Source organism: Triturus cristatus, chromosome 8 (assembly GCF_964204655.1).
Source record: "Triturus cristatus chromosome 8, aTriCri1.1, whole genome shotgun sequence".
NCBI classification, from domain to species: Eukaryota; Metazoa; Chordata; class Amphibia; order Caudata; family Salamandridae; genus Triturus; species Triturus cristatus.
Genome location: NC_140591.1, coordinates 69,486,003 through 69,504,092, shown reverse-complemented (window position 1 = coordinate 69,504,092; position 18,090 = coordinate 69,486,003). Strand labels below are relative to the sequence as shown.

Genomic DNA, 18,090 nt, shown 5'->3' with positions numbered 1-18,090 from the left:
TGATCCGGAATGGCGAATCTAGGGCTGCTTTGCGGTGGTGGGAGGGGCTGAGGAAGAAGAAGAGGAGGAGGAGAGTTGCCGGCCACGAGTGCGGCCCCTGATTCTTCCCCTGAAACCTCTGGACGAGGAACTTTGCTGCTGCTGCTGCTGCTGCTGGGTCTGCCTATAGGTTCGAAAAGATGTCCTTCCGAACCCTCTATACCTCTTAAACGACCCCCTCGACTAAGACTGCAGGCCCAGAGATTTAGCTGTCGCCTTGCTGTCCTTGAATCGCTCCAGAGCAGCATCTGCCTTCTTGCCAAACAGACCAGATCCGTCAAATGGCAGGTCCAATAGAGTCGACTGTACATCCTGTGAGAACTCAGAAGATTTTAACCAGGCACTCCTTCTGGTTGCGACAGAAGACCCCATGATCCTTGCAACAGAATCTGCAGTGTCCAGCCCACTCTGGATCACCTGACGTGCTGCCGCCTGAGCATCAGTCAAGATGTCACTGAACTCAGTCCTCTCCTCCTCAGGCAGTTTTGGCACCAGTCTTTTAGACGAATCCATCAGTGCGTGCACATAGCGTCCCAAAAGACAAGTGGCGTTTGTTGATTTCAAAGCCATGCTGGCCGATGAAAATACTTTTTTTGCAGACTGGTCCAGCCTTTTAGGCTCTCTGTCCCCAGGAACCTGAGGGAAAGCCCCCTTAGACTTTCCCGAACAAGCTGCCTGAATCACCAGTCTCTCCGGTGAAGGATGCAACGTCAAAAATTCCGGATCCCCTGGGGCTGCTCTATATCTCCTAGCAATTGTCTTGGAGACAGCAGGAGCAGAAAAAGGCTTGCGCCACACCTCTAATACAGGTTCCACAATGGCCTCATTAAAGGGAAGTAAAGGCTCAGATGCCGCCGTGGGAGATTGTAGTACCTCAGTTAAAATGTTCGACTTAAACTCCGTAGATGGTAGCTGGAGATCAAGCAGCTCCGCAGCCTTCCTAATAACTGAATGGTAGGGAGCAACGTCCTTAGAGGGCTCATCCAACGGTGGAGTAATCTCCCACTCAGGAGACAGATCCTAACCACTAGCTTCTTTAAACTCTTCGAATATTTCATCCGACTCCACCAATTCCCCCTCTTCCGCTTCCTCCTGAAGGTACCTCTGCTCTTCCATTATCCTCTGAGTATCCCTCCTGGAACGAATCCGAATCATCGGCGTCGCCGTATTCGAATCCGATGGCGCCAGAGCCGGCGTCGAGCGTGGATCTGCTGGAGCCATCGGCGTCGATCGAGGTCGAGCCGGAGCCGGCGAGGATGGAAGCGGCGTCGATGTCCTCGGAGCCGGAGGATTCCAAGACGGCGTCGTTGGGAAGAAAGGTATGAAAGGGGCCTGCGGATATACTTGCGGCACCCCCAAATTAAATGCCATGGGACCCATCGGACCCGCAGGTGCACCAGTGGTGTACATTGCTCGAGCAAACACCCCATACATCGCATTTAAGTAATGCGAGGGGTCCTGACCTGGACCAGGGAAGGCAGGGTACTGGTCAGGCCTCACCAGACTCGGGCCAACCGGCGCCGACGGTGGAATCAGCGGCATCGCTGGCTCACCCGGGGCTTGAAGTTCTTCTGGGGCCGGAGACGGAGCCGGAGATGGAACCGGCGTCGGAGTCCGTGCTGGAACCGGTGAAGCCGGAGACAAGGAGACCACCGGAGATGAAGGACCAGCAGGCGAATCCGGCACAGGAGAGGGAGAAACAGAGTCCTTCCGACGCCGAGCAGGTGACTTCGGCTTCGGCGCCGAGCTCTTATCAGAATGGCGTCGAGACGAGTGCCTTCTTTTTTTCTTATGCTTCTTGGCATGAGAAGCATGTCCCGAAGTCGACTTCGACGCCGACCTCGACTTCGATCTAGACCTCGACCTCGATCTTCTTCTCCCTCTCTTCTCCTTCTTCATTTTTGCGATGAAGAGTTTTGCCTCCCGTTCCTTAAGAGCCTTCGTACTCATCTTCCGGCAGCTGGTACAGTCATCCACATCGTGGTCCGACGATAAACACCACACACAGTCCTCATGAGGATCTGTGATGGACATATGCTTGCCACACTCCCTGCAAGGCTTAAAACCAGACTTTTTTGTCGACATCTTCGACAGAGAACAGGAATAATACTCAGAATACACAAAGTATCAACGACGCTAACAACAGCGATTCCCGAAATCCGTTGGCTTCGACGGCGCGGAAAAAAGGGAACTGATGTCATCACGCCGACGACGTCTTCTTATGGAGCCGGTGACGTCAGCGGAGTCGCGAGCGGTGCCGTTCCTCTGTGACATTGTCTGCGACCTCATCGGCGTGGACTGCTACAAAAGTTTCCGAATGTTGCTGGCGCATGGATATTCACAAGGTTAGGAATCCACTGGCAGATGTATCCATCAGAAACAATGATCCCAATATCTAGCACAGGAAAAAACAGGTTCTTCGGTGCCACAAACATTTATTGGTCATCAGTGTGTACTCTGCAACCTCCATCACCCATAAAAGTTACCTTTTATACTGAAAAATACTCATTTAAAGGACAAACATACATCATAAAATAAAAATGGAAAATAACAAAATATCTATGGGAGAACATTTATAAATACAAAGACATCCTCCACATAATTAATATTTGCACATGATTACGATTATCAAATTTAGCCCAGTTTTAATTATTTGCCAGTACTCAGTAACTCATCACATACACAGCAACAGCTAGACTTTTTATGTTCTAAATTAATTGCAAAGGATGTGGTTTGCTGCAGATATGTTTGCATGTATATATTATCAAAATAGAACATTAATTACACTTGAGAAATACATTTCAATATTTCACTTTAACAAGATGATACCTTACACTAAAGATGTCATTATGATGTATATTACAATTAATCAAATGATTGTAAAAGAAACATACATATTTTCATACCTTGAATTGGACTAATTAAACGTGTTATGCTGAACTGGCACAGTTTATAATGTTTCTGAGTTTGACAGGCACCTACTTGAAATGTCATTGAACAATCAGTTCAAAGCTTAAAATAGCCAGATTCACATCACATTTTTTCACTTAGATCTGTTTGGACAGGTGTGGACACAGTCATCAAAGAAAGGCATACATCACTCAGTGATACATTCTTTTTAAAAGTCAATACAATGTGACATTTTGCACAGATGAATTGTTGAAGAAAGACATTTTCACACCCACTGGGGGTGAAAAATTGTGAGGCTCTAATCGAGCTTGCCAAAAACACCAAGTAATAAAAATAACCCATAGTGTTTTTGCCATTCGCAGAACAACCCGGGTTAAATATATGTGTTGTCCATGTATCAGGAGTCAGCCACTGTAGTTGTACACGTTTTTGTGATTCATGGGAGTCAATATGGTGAATAAGTAAATCCAGTGCTGGGAAAAATAGACAATGTATTTTTGAACAATATTTGATGAAGCTAGCCCGCCGCATAATAACGAACGTATACTTTTAAAATTAATTTTAGGGTTGGGTCAGAGTTAATAATAAAACAAGGCGACATATTACTTTAAATAATTATACAATTTAATTCAATTTAGGGTTATGGTAAAGGTTTATAATAATGACTTTAAATTAAATAAAAAATAAAATGAAGGAATGTATTAGCATTCTGGTAAAGTTTAAGCTAAGGGGTGAGGAATGCAGTGAAGGCAGGACAAAGTAAGGAAGGCAACGAAAACGTAATTTCAATTTTATGAGGAGAAGAATGTCATCGCAAAAACGGGGAAGTAAAAGTCGTATCTGTACACACATACAATCATACAGGGAGTACAAAGTTGTTTAGAGTACAAAGTTGTTTATCATCTATCAGCTAATCTAAGCATATGCATTAACACCAGATTGATTGAAGGAATATCAAAGAACCTAACATCTGTCTTGGGAGGAATTTTATTGCCCATGTGTGTGTGCTGGTCTTTGGCTTTCTTGCTGATTTATCACTATAAGTTGGAACTACTTGTCACAGTGATGGTGGTGTCCAGGCAGTGAATGAGTGTCTGGCGCTGTGTGCTGGTGAGAGAACTGGAATTATTGAATTCATTCAATGAGTGATAGAATTGTTCTACTGCATGTCCATTCTATGACAAAATCAAGGGAATTATATCATTGTACCACAAGCACATTAGAAGTTTCTGAATGTATTGTAGTGAAAAGCTAGGACATTCGTTAAAAGATTTTGATGTTGAGGGTCAATTTAAGTTCATCTTCATAACAAATGTCTACCACTGATATAGAAACAGTTTTGTTTGGGTATGCATCTAATGAAATTTGTTAAACATGACGTATGACTTTAAATTGCTGGTATTTGACACCTTCACCTTGGTACAAGGCATACAATACTTCAATAGTGAAAGCCAAAAGATGGGAGTGATGCCACCTATTGTATATTGGTATGAATCTCACCGTATTCCCCAGAAAAAATAGGTGGCATCCTACAGAAAATTCCTAGGACTACTGAGGACAGATATCCAATAAAAACTGTGACAAAGCTAATTAGAATCATACACTTAAATAGCATTCTTAAAGCCCAGTGTGGGGGAGGGGTAGCACTTAAATACACAGCCAAAGTGTATGTCAAACTTTTCTTGAACTAAGGGGGCAGAGTTAATCACTAAAACTATTCACACCAATTGTCACCTCACTATTGCAGCTGAAAGTGTACAACAGGGGAAGAATACTTAAGATATACATAATATATACTTGACTCAAAGTTGAGAATCAAGTGAAGTTTGGCAGAACAGTCCATCATATGGATTGCATATCATATAACTGGTCTAGTCGGGCTTCTCTTTTTAAGCAACATTACATTAGGAATGCTTGTGAAAAATATGATAGCTATACCATAGGCTTCAGCTCTTTGGAGATGTTACACTCTGTTAGTATCAGTTTGGAATTGGAATCACCTGCATTTGGGGTCAACTGGATTTTGAAGCACCCATTCTGAACTTTCCGAAAATCTTTTAACCTTGCCCTGATCACCCTTCAAGTTTAGGACTTTCCAAACCTCCTGGTAACCAGCATACCATGCCTTCAAACATTCCTAGCGCAGAGGATGCATATTGCCCAGTGCACAAGTGGAGTCATACTTTTGCTGAGGTCCACCGAATAATCCACCACATCTTTGCATGAATCCCTGGTTTTCTTCCTAATCGTCCTCACCAAAGTGAGGGGGCATGGATGGGGGATTATGACTCTTTAAGGTTAGTCATTATCATGGTTTTCAACATTACTAAAATGTTCAGTTAGCCCATTGCTTTCAAGTATGTACAAGATGGAAGAGCTATCATTTAACCCACACTTAGACTTCATTTAGGTAAATATAAAGGTTGTTCTTCTGCCCCAAATCCTGTCTTTTGAAAATCATACCTGAAAAAAGAATCCAATAAGGGTTCCTGCTGCTATTGGCGTAGTAGTGATTAGCACATTAGTGATTCACAAGGACACAATGTTGTGGTACAGCCACAATTATATAATTGCATCTGCTGTCTGAGATGTCATAAGTGTTTGAATGACAACGACTTGTGATAATTCCGATCTCCAATTGATCTACAAACCTGACTAGTGGTTAAGGAAAGTTCTTGATTACCTCCTGTCTTAATTGGAATGTCAGACAAGCTGGGAAAAGCTTCTTTTTATCTATGACCAACGATGAAGGCCTATTGAGTGTGTCACTTGGTATTGACCAGTTCTGAAAAGTATGCATCTGGCTTCAAAGGTAATTCACAAATGTTTCCAAAGGGTAATAAGTTGAGCTTTTCCATATTTAAAGAGTTTCCCTCTTTACCCTTGTCCTTCACCATGTATCATGCTCGCTTATTTTTGGCGTAATACTACTTTGCATCCCATCACCTACTGATTTCAACAACAGACTCCCTTACCCAGTTCCTTCTGTATTATGATCTCAAATTTGGGAGGTTGTGAAGAGAGTACTGTTTCTCCCCAAGCCCAGTCCACCAAGTGACAGCATTTAGTTTTTTTGCTTTTGATTGTCCCTCTAAGTGGAGCACATGCTTTCTGTGAAAGTTTGCATGCCAAGTCAAAATTCAGTCCATCCTTCGAGAAGCACATCAGCAGTTACAGAAGGTGAGTCATAAAAAAAAATCTTTCACCTAAACTGAAGCCGCATACACGAGACCTACAGCCACTATATGAAATCTGCGTTGAGGAAATCGATTCTATCTCTTCATAAAGTCTCCTTCTTCCTTTGCACATTAATAAAGAGTACAAAGCATCTTCCTTTGTAACATCACCTTATTATCCCTATCATAGGGAGATCAGTTCTTATGATTTAAATATTTCCTCGCAGCCCTTCCTCTTCTTTTTATTTAAATATTCTTCAGCAGCCCACTGGCATTAAGCCACATCCTGCCAGAAATCCCTGAAGCGCACCCCCAATCAAGCAAGGTGAACACCATGTCCATGCTCTACACCTCTTAGTGCAGTTCCCACCAGAATAGTGCAGATATCAGGGTGAGCTAGGCAGGAAAGAGGAAGAAGTAAAGCCTTGGAAGCTTCATGGAAAATAGCATGATGGCCTTGTTACGGCTGAAGCATGATCACCAGGGAGAAAAGAGAATTGCAGCTGGATGACCAGTAAGAAGCATCGATGAACAGCTAAGTATTGGTTCTTTATGGCTGATAGCCTTTTACGTGAAGAATTTAACGTTGAACGGCTCCCAATTATGCACTAAGAAACTGATTCTTTCTCACAATAAATGCTGTTTCAGTATTGAAAATCACTTATTTTTGGTCAGGTTCCCAGAAAAAGCAGACACCAATTGAAGCAATCACTTTCCTTCCTTCAGTTTGTCCCCAGTCAGAAAGTTTTCAATTGCCACAAAATGACAGAACCTTTGAATCTTTTATGTTCATGACCATGTTTGTTCTTACTGTCGGCAGTTATGCTTTCAGGGTTTTCTGGGTGCCTGTAAATAGCACAGAAGAAATATCTGAATAGAGAAGGATTGAACTGGGAAACAGTTGTTTCGCAGACCACATTGTACATCGAAACCCTCTTATTGTGAAGGACTGGCTCTACCAAGCAGAGAGCACAGTCACAGTCTGATCTAGGGCACTTCCTCATTGACAGCGCCCATACAGATCTGACCATGCACCTAATTACTACGACAATCCTTTCTTCTACTATAGGCAAGTTCCTGCTCTTTCAAGCAGACACAGGAACTGTGCCAATGTGCTGCCCTCTATATGCAAGGGAGGCAGAGACCCAACTGGAGGGAAGCAATGATACAGACTTGATGGTCTGATGGTTGGCAATGTCTCTCCGCTCTTGCACATGCAGCAGCCCAAGGAACATGGAGGCAGCATTCATTGTTTCCCCATTTATGAAAGCCAACATCACTACATATGGAGCTAATGCAATAAGGCCAGTGTAGATCCCACTAGAGACTCACTCTTGGTGGCCATAGTGAAGAAGTCTGCATTTTATTATTGGTGGCCATCATCTAACAGGTTCTCAAAACAATACGTTTTAATTTCACCTTTGGTAGCTATCCCAGCTGGCCATCAAAGATCTCTTGATATCTTAATCTCAACAGTCAAGTTTAGATGCCATAAACACCCTTCTTACCCATAAAAGAACCATCTGCTTCACAATTTCAACTCTGAAACAAGGCAGTTGTGCCCTGGACAGTGCCTGGAGCCCAGAAGTCTTGAATCATGTGTGTCATTGAGGGTTGGTGATTCAGTGATCCACATGTCATTAGTTGAGGGTTGGTGATTCAGTGATCCAGGTGCCATTAGTTGAGGGTTGGTGATTCAGTGATTCAGGTGCCATTAGTTGAGGGTTGGTGATTCAGTGATCCATGTGCCATTAGTTGAGGGTTGGTGATTCTGTGATCCAGGTGCCAAGAGTTGAGGATTGCTGATTCAGTGATCCACATGTCATTAGTTGAGGGTTGGTGATTCAGTGATCCAGGTGTCATTAGTTGAGGGTTGGTGATTCAGTGATCCACATGTCATTAGTTGAGGGTCGGTGATTAAGTGATCCACGTGTCATTAGTTGAAGGTCGGTGATTAAGTGATCCACGTGTCATTAGTTGAGGGTCGGTGATTCAGTGATCCACATGTCATTAGTTGAGGGTCGGTGATTCAGTGATCCACGTGTCATTAGTTGAGGGTCGGTGATTCAGTGATCCACGTGTCATTATGTTGAGGGTTGGTGATTCAGTGATCCACGTGTCATTAGTTGAGGGTTGGTGATTCAGTGATCCACTTGTCATTAGATGAGGGTCAGTGATTCAGTGATCCATGTGTCATTAGTTGAGGGACGGTGATTCAGTGATCCACGTGGCCTTAGTTGGGGGTCGACGAGTCAGTGATCCACGTGTCATTGGTTGAAGGTTGGTGATTCAGTGATCCACGGGTCATTAGTTGAGGATTGGTGATTCAGTGATCCACTGAACCTGAAGCATGGTGCTTCTTCTAGGGGCAATAAACATTGGTAAGCTTAGATTAGGCACAGCTAGGCAGATTTCCTTGGAAGCATACTCAGTGCCAAGTCTAAGTTTGGGGCCTGGGTTCCAACACTTGTGGGAATTCCTCAGCTTGGTGATATAGTATAAAACCCAAACTGAAGTCTGCTACTAAACCGATCACAGTCACAGTCTAAGTAAGAGTATACCAGAAGACTGTGTGTTCAGTACTATCTGCAATGAAAGCCAACATCACTACATATGGAGCTAATGCAATAAGGCCAGTGTAGATCCCACTAGAGACTCACTCTTGGTGGCCATAGTGAAGAAGTCTGCATTTTATTATTGGTGGCCATCATCTAACAGGTTCTCAAACCAATAAGTTTTAATTTCACCTTTGGTAGCTATCCCAGCTGGCCATCAAAGATCTCTTGATATCTTAATCTCAACAGTCAAGTTTAGATGCCATAAACACCCTTCTTACCCATAAAAGAACCGTCTGCTTCATAATTTCAACTCTGAAACAAGGCAGTTGTGCCCTGGACAGTGCCTGGAGCACAGAAGTCTTGAATCATGTGTGTCATTGAGGGTTGGTAATTCAGTGATCCACATGTCATTAGTTGAGGGTTGGTGATTCAGTGATCCAGGTGCCATTAGTTGAGGGTTGGTGATTCAGTGATCCAGGTGCCAAGAGTTGAGGATTGCTGATTCAGTGATCCACATGTCATTAGTTGAGGGTTGGTGATTCAGAGATCCAGGTGTCATTAGTTGAGGGTTGGTGATTCAGTGATCCAGGTGTCATTAGTTGAGGGTTGGTGATTCAGTGATCCACATGTCATTAGTTGAGGATCGGTGATTAAGTGATCCACGTGTCAGTAGTTCAAGGTCAGTGATTAAGTGATCCACGTGTCATTAGTTGAGGGTCGGTGATTCAGTGATCCACATGTCATTAGTTGAGGGTCGGTGATTCAGTGATCCACGTTTCATTGGTTGAGGGTCGGTGATTAAGTGATCCACGTGTCATTAGTTGAAGGTCAGTGATTCAGTAATCCATGTGTCATTAGTTGAGGGTTGGTGATTCAGTGATCCACGTGTCATTATGTTGAGGGTTGGTGATTCAGTGATCCACGTGTCATTAGTTGAGGGTTGGTGATTCAGTGATCCACTTGTCATTAGTTGAGGGTCAGTGATTCAGTGATCCACGTGTCATTAGTTGAGGGACGGTGATTCAGTGATCCACGTGGCATTAGTTGGGGGTCGACGAGTCAGTGATCCACGTGTCATTAGTTGAAGGTTGGTGATTCAGTGATCCACGGGTCATTAGTTGAGGATTGGTGATTCAGTGATCCACTGAACCTGAAGCATGGTGCTTCTTCTAGGGGCAATAAACATTGGTAAGCTTAGATTAGGCACAGCTAGGCAGATTTCCTTGGAAGCATACTCAGTGCCAAGTCTAAGTTTGGGGCCTGGGTTCCAACACTTGTGGGAATTCCTCAGCTTGGTGATATAGTATAAAACCCAAACTGAAGTCTGCTACTAAACCGATCACAGTCACAGTCTAAGTAAGAGTATACCAGAAGACTGTGTGTTCAGTACTATCTGCAATGAGAAGCATACAGTGCATTCTCTTGAGAAACTCATCTTGTGAAGTGCAGAGCAGGTATACTGAGCCTTACAGCTTAAAGCTAGTATTGTGTTCAAGCTGCTGCATAGTAATCCAGATTGTGCAATAATACCTTGTCATAAGATGCAGATCAAAGATTCATTACCTATGTTGACCTTTCCTAATACCTTACCCACGCTGTGCAACCGTGTTCCCCTTGTGTATACATCTGTATAAGGGAGGGCAGGTGTACAGCGATGGGCCTATGGAAATCATATTGTTCACAAAATTTATTTGGAGTAATGGTAAAGGTTAGATCTCTTACACGTGAACCCTATGCACCACCTCCATATGGGTACACTTGATGCGGCAGGCACACTGACTTCGCCACACTTCCGGGGTGGTTCTCTGTTAATGAAGCCTGTGAAACTGGCTCAGTAATATCTCACAGACACATGGACAAAGGCATTCCCTCATTTGCATGGGATCGCTCTCCCATTTACACAAGGGAAAGCCCCATCACTTCTTTCTGAGACACAGAAACCGAAAACAGAAGTGCAGAATTGTCCAGAACATTAAACTAAATAAATAGTATGAGAATGGTGACAGCTCCATTGACAGCAATGGACCATCAGTGGACTATAAACATTGCAATGCCCAAATTTACAGCCACTGACTGTCTCTTGCTCTCTCTCTTTCATCTCCTCAGGATATTTAAATCATGCAGAAGAATGATAAAGGCAGAGGCTGTGAGGAGGGAAAGCAGCACACTTTCTTCCCTCTTACGTCCTGGGCTTCACACTGAAGTGGAGCTTCACTAAAGTGGAGCTACGGAAGGAGGAAGGGGGAGTGCTCCTCAGCTTCCATATCCCCCTCAGCTCCACCAAATGGAGAAAAGCAGTTTGGCAGAGCTGAATAGATTTCAGGGGCTGACTGCTGCCCACTTTCACAGCTCCAGCTTTCAGTGTTTGGCAGTTACTACTGTGGTAGTGCACGTCTGTGCGCATAGCACCAACTGCCAGACACACTGAATAGAAGCTTAGATGGTTTGGCGCAGCAGGAAGTTTAAAACCCCAGGGCCTACTGGGAGGCTGTGGTGTTTTGTTAGGACATTCTGCACTATTGGGGCAGAATGGTCTGATAGCCTTAAACCCAGATGTAGAGGAAACACTAGCCGAAAAAGCCCCACTCCCTTGTTACAGACCCTCACCCTATAACGCTGGAGGGGGCCTTTAGTGGCTGCTATAGTCCACTATGGCGGCTATAAGGCTATATCAAAACATACACATGTTTTGAGCTCAGTTTAAGAGAATGCAGTGGCTCATGGACAATAAGTTTAGACCTTTTGCACCAACATTCCAATGTTTATCTTTATGTTTCTTCCAGTTTATTTGAGAACATTCTACCCTTAGTGGTAGGACTGTTATAATAGCATCACAGGCCTTCTGCAGGTGGCTATATCAGTGGTTAAAAGCCCCCTCCGTCTTTAGTAACTGGTATATGCCTTGCCAGCCATGCTTTCAAATGTCATTTGATCTGTTGTGTACACTACACTAGCTCATTGACTTATGCCTATATGAAACACAGACTTAGGCCTAAGATGCGCAGAGATTGATGCATTATTTAGTTAAATCTTAAGGAGTATAATTGGAAATCCAGTAGAATGTTACTTTTCTCAGTATATTCTCCTATTTTCATCAGTTGCACTCCTGGGGACTGTCCACAGGTTTGCTGATGTCTCCCTATGTCCTCTGAAAATATTCTATTATCGAAGTGCATGCTTACAGGATCAGAGTGCAAAATCTTCCATAAACTACTCCCCCATACTGGCATTACTACTTATGACGCTACACAGTGTTTAGCGTTAGCTCAAGAATCAATTCTGTATGTTCTTGGTGTCAATAGCTCTTACCATCCCAAAAACAAGAAAAAGATTAAACTATACACTGGCTTTTTAAACCATGCAGGTATATTCATTAGTTGTGATACCCCTCATTAAAGCATACATTTTGAGTAAAATTTTATAATTTGCAAAACTGAGTCATTCCTCCTGAAAAGTGGTTTTAGCAATAAACATTGTTGGAGCATTGAATAATCATTGAAATCTTACCGCAATATTTCCGATCCCACCACCACTGCAACATCTCAGGTAGGTGTGCTCTTTGGTTTTGATATTCAAGATAACGACTAAGCTGCCAGCAACGTAAATGATTGTGTGGTCATCCAGCAACTCCAGATTGGCTCTTTTTGTGCAGTCGTACCCAAAGGAGTGTCTAGGGTGCGAGTGGTTAAGGAAACAAATTTCCAGGTACATCGAATTGTTTGTTCTCCTTAGCAAATCAATGACAGTTTCAACGAAAATTGACTTTAAACGGCCTTGCATGTAGCATGTCCACATTTCAAGGGCACAGTCATTTTGAAGTAATGTTGGCATATCATGATAATCAAGGATATTTCTTCCCATTTCAAACAGATTCTTAGCTTCCGCCATTCACATTAAATAGGTCGATAATGAAGAACATGTACAATTGTATCTGAGAAAGTATAAAAAAACACAGAAGGTTTCCACTGAGTGGGTAAGAGTGACACGATAGACGACAAAGGGTGAAGATTGAGAACCAAGAGGTGAAACATTTCCCTTCACGGATACCTTCCCTCATATAATTTTATGTTGTTCATAGTTTACCCCCTCTGCCCCTCAGACACCTCTCGCATAGCCGTGCATGGTCATTATAAACAAGTATAGGAAGGGATAACAAGTATATGGTGTATCTAGAGACCCAGTGGAAGATCAGGGAGCAACAACTGTAGCCCATCCCGCTTTCCCCATATTATTAGGGATCTAAGGGAGGCAGAAGAAGGCAGCCGCTGACTCTGGTACAGTATGCAGGGGGTTATCGATGTGGTTGTACACTCGTATGTCAATTGACAACAGCTGCAGAATTCCTTTGTGTTGTATACTGGCTGCTGAACGAAATATATCTGCCACACTCAATGTGTCCAAACCCTTGAGGTGTGTAAAGAGTAAGAGAGTAAGAGGGATGCCGACACTTGGAACTCCAGGATACGTAATCGGTCTGTCCTTTTAATGGCAAAGCAGTCAGTGCCTTTCATGTTTTAATGTGTAAAGCAGACACATTACTATTGGTGAAAGAAGGTCAACCCACCTCAGCGAGTTATAACATTGAATCATAAAAGGATTTCCAGTCTGCTGGGCTCCCATTTCTTAGTTTCTATATAGATATCAGACGTTCCATTGAAAATAAGTACATAGCACTAGTCATATGTCTGAGCAAAATACACGGATATAAAAAAGCCCTACAAGTCCACTCTTGGATGTTGTCTGGAAGCCTCAGGAGATTTGTTCAAGCCTATATGTGTTGTCTTGTCGCTTGCACTTAGATGACCAAGGGGTTTTAAGTGACGATGATGAGGTGACTGCTCTACACGCAGGGCGACTTTGGAGAAGAAAAGTTTATGTGACCTTTGTTTTATGTTTACAATTTACCACAGCTGAGTCCCTCAAATCAGACACCTGTGTTATCACACCATTCTGTTATATTTTACATACTTTCTAAAATTCGGCTGGTTTCCCTTACCAACTGACAAATAAAAGGTGCCTTCACCAGCTAGCAAAACTTACAATATGGAACAAAAGGGCAGGGATGTGGTACTTGTGTTTCGAGCTGCATACCCATACTTGTTTGGTATCTTTAACAATAGCAAGTAATGAGGTCACCATATGGTGTATGCAAATGTCTACATTTTAAAGTGACTCCAAGTGTTCAACGCCTAGGGCTTTAGGCAGAGGTGAACTGACTCCAATGGGTTCCAAACATTTGTACTCCAAAACCCACCCCATAACATTATACCAGATATCAATGCAGTTAAGTGAGGGCATGGACCGGTGGCCAATGGGCAGACTTGCATATTTACAACAAAGCCAATAGGAGCTACTTTAGACCTGAAGGAAAGTGCAGTAGGTCTTTCACAAATTAGCTTCCAAAGGCATGCTATATCCAAATGCAGTGCAGTGCACTCTGTAGCTCACAGATTATATATGGTATTTCTAGTTGCAGCCATAAAACACCTTTAGCATGAAGGGGAAACAAACTTTACAACACAACTATTACATAGCACTACACTTACAACGCAGGCATTACAACGGAACATCCTTTACAACGCATACCATTACAACGCATACCATTACAACGCATACCATTACAATGCATGACACTACATCGCATGTCACTACAACGCAGGCATTACAACGCATACCATTACAATGCATACCATTGGAGTTAGAATAGTAATTTTTAACCCCTACACTATCCAACACTTACCCTACTGTTGCACCCCCTGGAGTTAGAATAGTAATTTTTACCCCTATACTATCCAATACTTACCTTAAATGCAATGTAACAGTTTGCGTTGTAATGGTATGCGTTGTAAAGGTAGTATGCGATGTAATGGAATGCGTTGTAAAGGTAGTTTTTAAAAATGCGTTGTAGTGTCATGCGATGTAATGTAATGCGTTATAGTGGATGTTGCGATGTCAAAATTGCGTTGTAAGTGCATGCGTTGTAAGAGTATGCGTTGTAACGTCATACATCCAGCATGATGCCTTAAAAAGGCAGGGCTTAAGGTGTTTACAGTGGAATCCTCACTACAACGGAAGATAAATGCTTGTGGAAAAAAGAATCACTCACTTGTTTAGAAATATGAGCCCAAGTTCTCCAGAACATCAGGAATGGCCCAAGGACAAGAATGTACTGTCTGGCAATAATGTACAGTGGGGAAGAGTCAGAAGACAACCCCTGTTTCACCCTCTTTGTTAAGAGAGTAACTACTATTTCTATTGTGGAAATATGGATTTTTATGGTCAGTTGTGTCCCCTATCTTGGACCCCAACGGTTTCATGTATAAACCATAAGTACATGTATGTTTCCTCCAGTTCCAGTTATGAAGACGCAAACACTTGTGCGTCCACCGTCAACATGTCCTCTTTCAGATCCGCCATGAATGGGCCGGATATTCTATTTCTAAGTATGAAAGGCCACCGGCTTTATATGGTTCATTTATCCAATTTTTCAGTCCAGGCGAGTAGGCCCTGATTCTGCCATCAAGCCTTTTCTGCCTTCTGCCTCTGAAAGCTCCAGTCTGAGCTCGCATCTGTATCCATGAACTTTGTCCTAATCCCTGCGCGGCTAACGGTGCCTGACTCCAGCCTGTTGCTTGCCAAAAACTGTATTTCACCTTCAAGATTATCTGCTCTGCTCCGCTCTTCACCCAATGCATTCCTGTCTAGTAGTTTAAGTAAACATTCTTTCAGCTACCGAGCAAAAGGCCCGGCTTCTCTGTCTTTATGCAAGTAATTCATAGCCCTGTTACTATGGAAGATTTCTGCCCTCGCATCTAGTGTAGACACTTAGACGCTTGTACACGCACTAACAGTCAGTATAGTCAGTATAGAATAAGATTCTATCCTAAGAGACCTTTCTTTTTGGATAACACAGTTCTTTAAACATAGGATGTTAGATATGATTTGGGATTAGGTTGACATAACCCCAGACTTCTGTCTCCACATGTAGAGCTAAATGTCAAGTCCCTTTCACCCCCTAGTTGCACGTCAATCACACGTCATGCTGCTGCGCGCGCATCTCTGCCAAGTATTTCTGCTGACATTGCGAAATTCTTCCGTGGAACCACCCATTTCTGACATCATATCCAATGACGTTCTTTAAGTTACGCCCAGTTACACCTATTTTAGTTACGCATGTATGTTCTTATCTTTATTATCAACTGTTACGCCTCCGGCATCTGTTTCACTGTAATGCCTATTGTATATAAATGATTACTTGTCAATAAAGTGGCCCCTTCACTTCCTGAACCTTCGTGGTGATGGAATATGGAGACCATCGATTCGAATCGATTTTGGAATAAAGCCCGTTCCGAACCTCTAATACCACGGATCCTGCCTCTTATTTCACTGAGCTATTATTATAGATTTTCCGCATCAAATTAAGTCCCGGTAATTAAATTATTTACCACATAAATGGCGCCCGAATAGGGACACTTTCTCATCTCACGCGCCGGAGGTGCGTTGCAGGCCCGGTCTCCTGTCACAGCTGGACGGACAACAACGCGTACCCACAGGATTTCCTGTATCTCCCTCCTGCCGAGCGGGGGTAACTGAGGCTGCGATCAACACCCAGACGAGGCGGTGAGAAGTGCGAAGTATCCCGACCAGAGCCTAGCTGAGAGAGCAAGATCCGAGGTATACAGAGGCCCACCAGGTTCCGAAGTTCCGAAGTTCCGAAGTTCCGAAGTTTCGAGTCGAGTCCAGTCCGGTCCGAGTCCAGTTCAGTTCAGTTCCGAGGCCTTCCGTTCCGAGCTACCCGGTGAGTACCATTATCGGGGAGGCGTTCTGACGTGCACATAGATTGTGCCGGTCAAGACGGGTTTGGGTACACAAATCCGGTCTGCACTGTTTCAGCAGTGTATCTGTACTGTTTAGCAGTATATCAAGTATGTCTAGTATATAATCCAGAATTACCTAGTTAGTGCCGAGTATCATGTTTAGTGACTAGTTCCTCAAATGACCATCATTGCTGTTCATTAAATGTTAAATGTTAAAATGTTTTAAATACGTTCTGCATATTGTGGTGTGAATGACTGTTCATTATTGTGTTTTGTTGTATTAAACGTGTTCAGAATTAGGTATCAGATCAGATCAGTTCTCAAAAATGCCGCTCTTTTCGAAATTAAGACAGATAAAAACTAGAAAAGGGGTACTCGAAGAAGCTGTTCCCATTCCTCCTAGGGACACTCCAGGGTACTTCATGTATCATAAACATGGCCTAGACGCCATATTATTTCTTGATTTATGGGTAGACTACACCAAGGAATTGCCAGACAGTCAGAGGTGGCCCGCAGCTGGGACCTGGGATGCAGATTGCATCGTGAAAGTAGAGGAAGAATTATGGAAAAAGAAAGCTAGACAATCACAGAAAGACGCCATTGAATTATGGCGTAAAGAATCGTATAGACGTACAGAAAAAGCACGTAGACAAGAAGAGAAGAGTAAGGAGAATTCAAATAAAGTTCGAGAAAATCTATTAATTGAAGAAGGTACTCGAGTAAAATCAGAACAAGTAGACAGACAACGAAATGCCCTTATGAATGGTATGTATCCTCTTCTGGCCGAAGGATTACCTAAGGCTACTCCGGAGATACCAAAAGACTTGCCACCCCCATTGTTTCCAATAAAGGTACATCCCAAAGGGCATCCCAGAACCGCAGAAGATGTTTTTCTTTCCTCTGATTTAGACGACGCAGCTCCCGAGTATGCTAATGCTGCGCCACATAGACCGCCTGCAGAGGGGGTTCAACGCCAAGACCCTCCTCCGTCTGTACCTCCGCAACAACAAACTCCGACACAAGTTCCGGCAAGCACATCTGTTTCTACAGCTGTACCCACATCTATGGTTGCCATATCACGTTCAACGAATCCTTTCACATCCAGCACCCCAGGTGGTGCTACAGGAGGTACAACAAACATTTTTTCCACGCCACCCAGAGTAAATAAACTTTCCTTTCAAGAATTAGCCCACCAACGTACGCCCAAACTAGTAACTCCCGACGCGCTTAAGGAACTTCTAATAGATTGTAGATATGACCCGGTGCCCGGAAAAGGGGACGAAATGCTGCTGGCATCATTACGTATCCGACGAGCTGCAATATATTTAGGGAGGCTACCAGGAATTACTACACATTTAGAAAATATATATCACTTTGTCCAGTCAGGACGAGATTCCGAAAGTATTAATAGAGCCTTGGAGTACCAGAAAGTGGAGATACAGGGGGAACTGTTACGTTTCCTCATAAATTGTGTGATCAGAAATCAAGACCGACCAGGGGTAAATCCGGAAGAAATGCAAATTCTTACCACCTGGAGTCGGAATATATCAGAGGGGAGACATGATAAACGATCATGTATAGTAGCTATGT

General features: G+C 43.3%; 1 protein-coding gene across 1 annotated transcript in view; it reads right to left on the bottom strand.

Moving 5' to 3' along the window:
• Nucleotides 1-18,090, bottom strand: part of CFAP44 (cilia and flagella associated protein 44) — a 557,576-nt gene that overhangs the window by 273,637 nt on the left and 265,849 nt on the right. Inside the window, exon 11 of the mRNA XM_085621005.1 lies at nt 12,191-12,353. Coding sequence (XP_085477131.1) covers nt 12,191-12,353 — 163 coding nt within the window. The remainder of the gene's footprint in view (nt 1-12,190; nt 12,354-18,090) is intronic.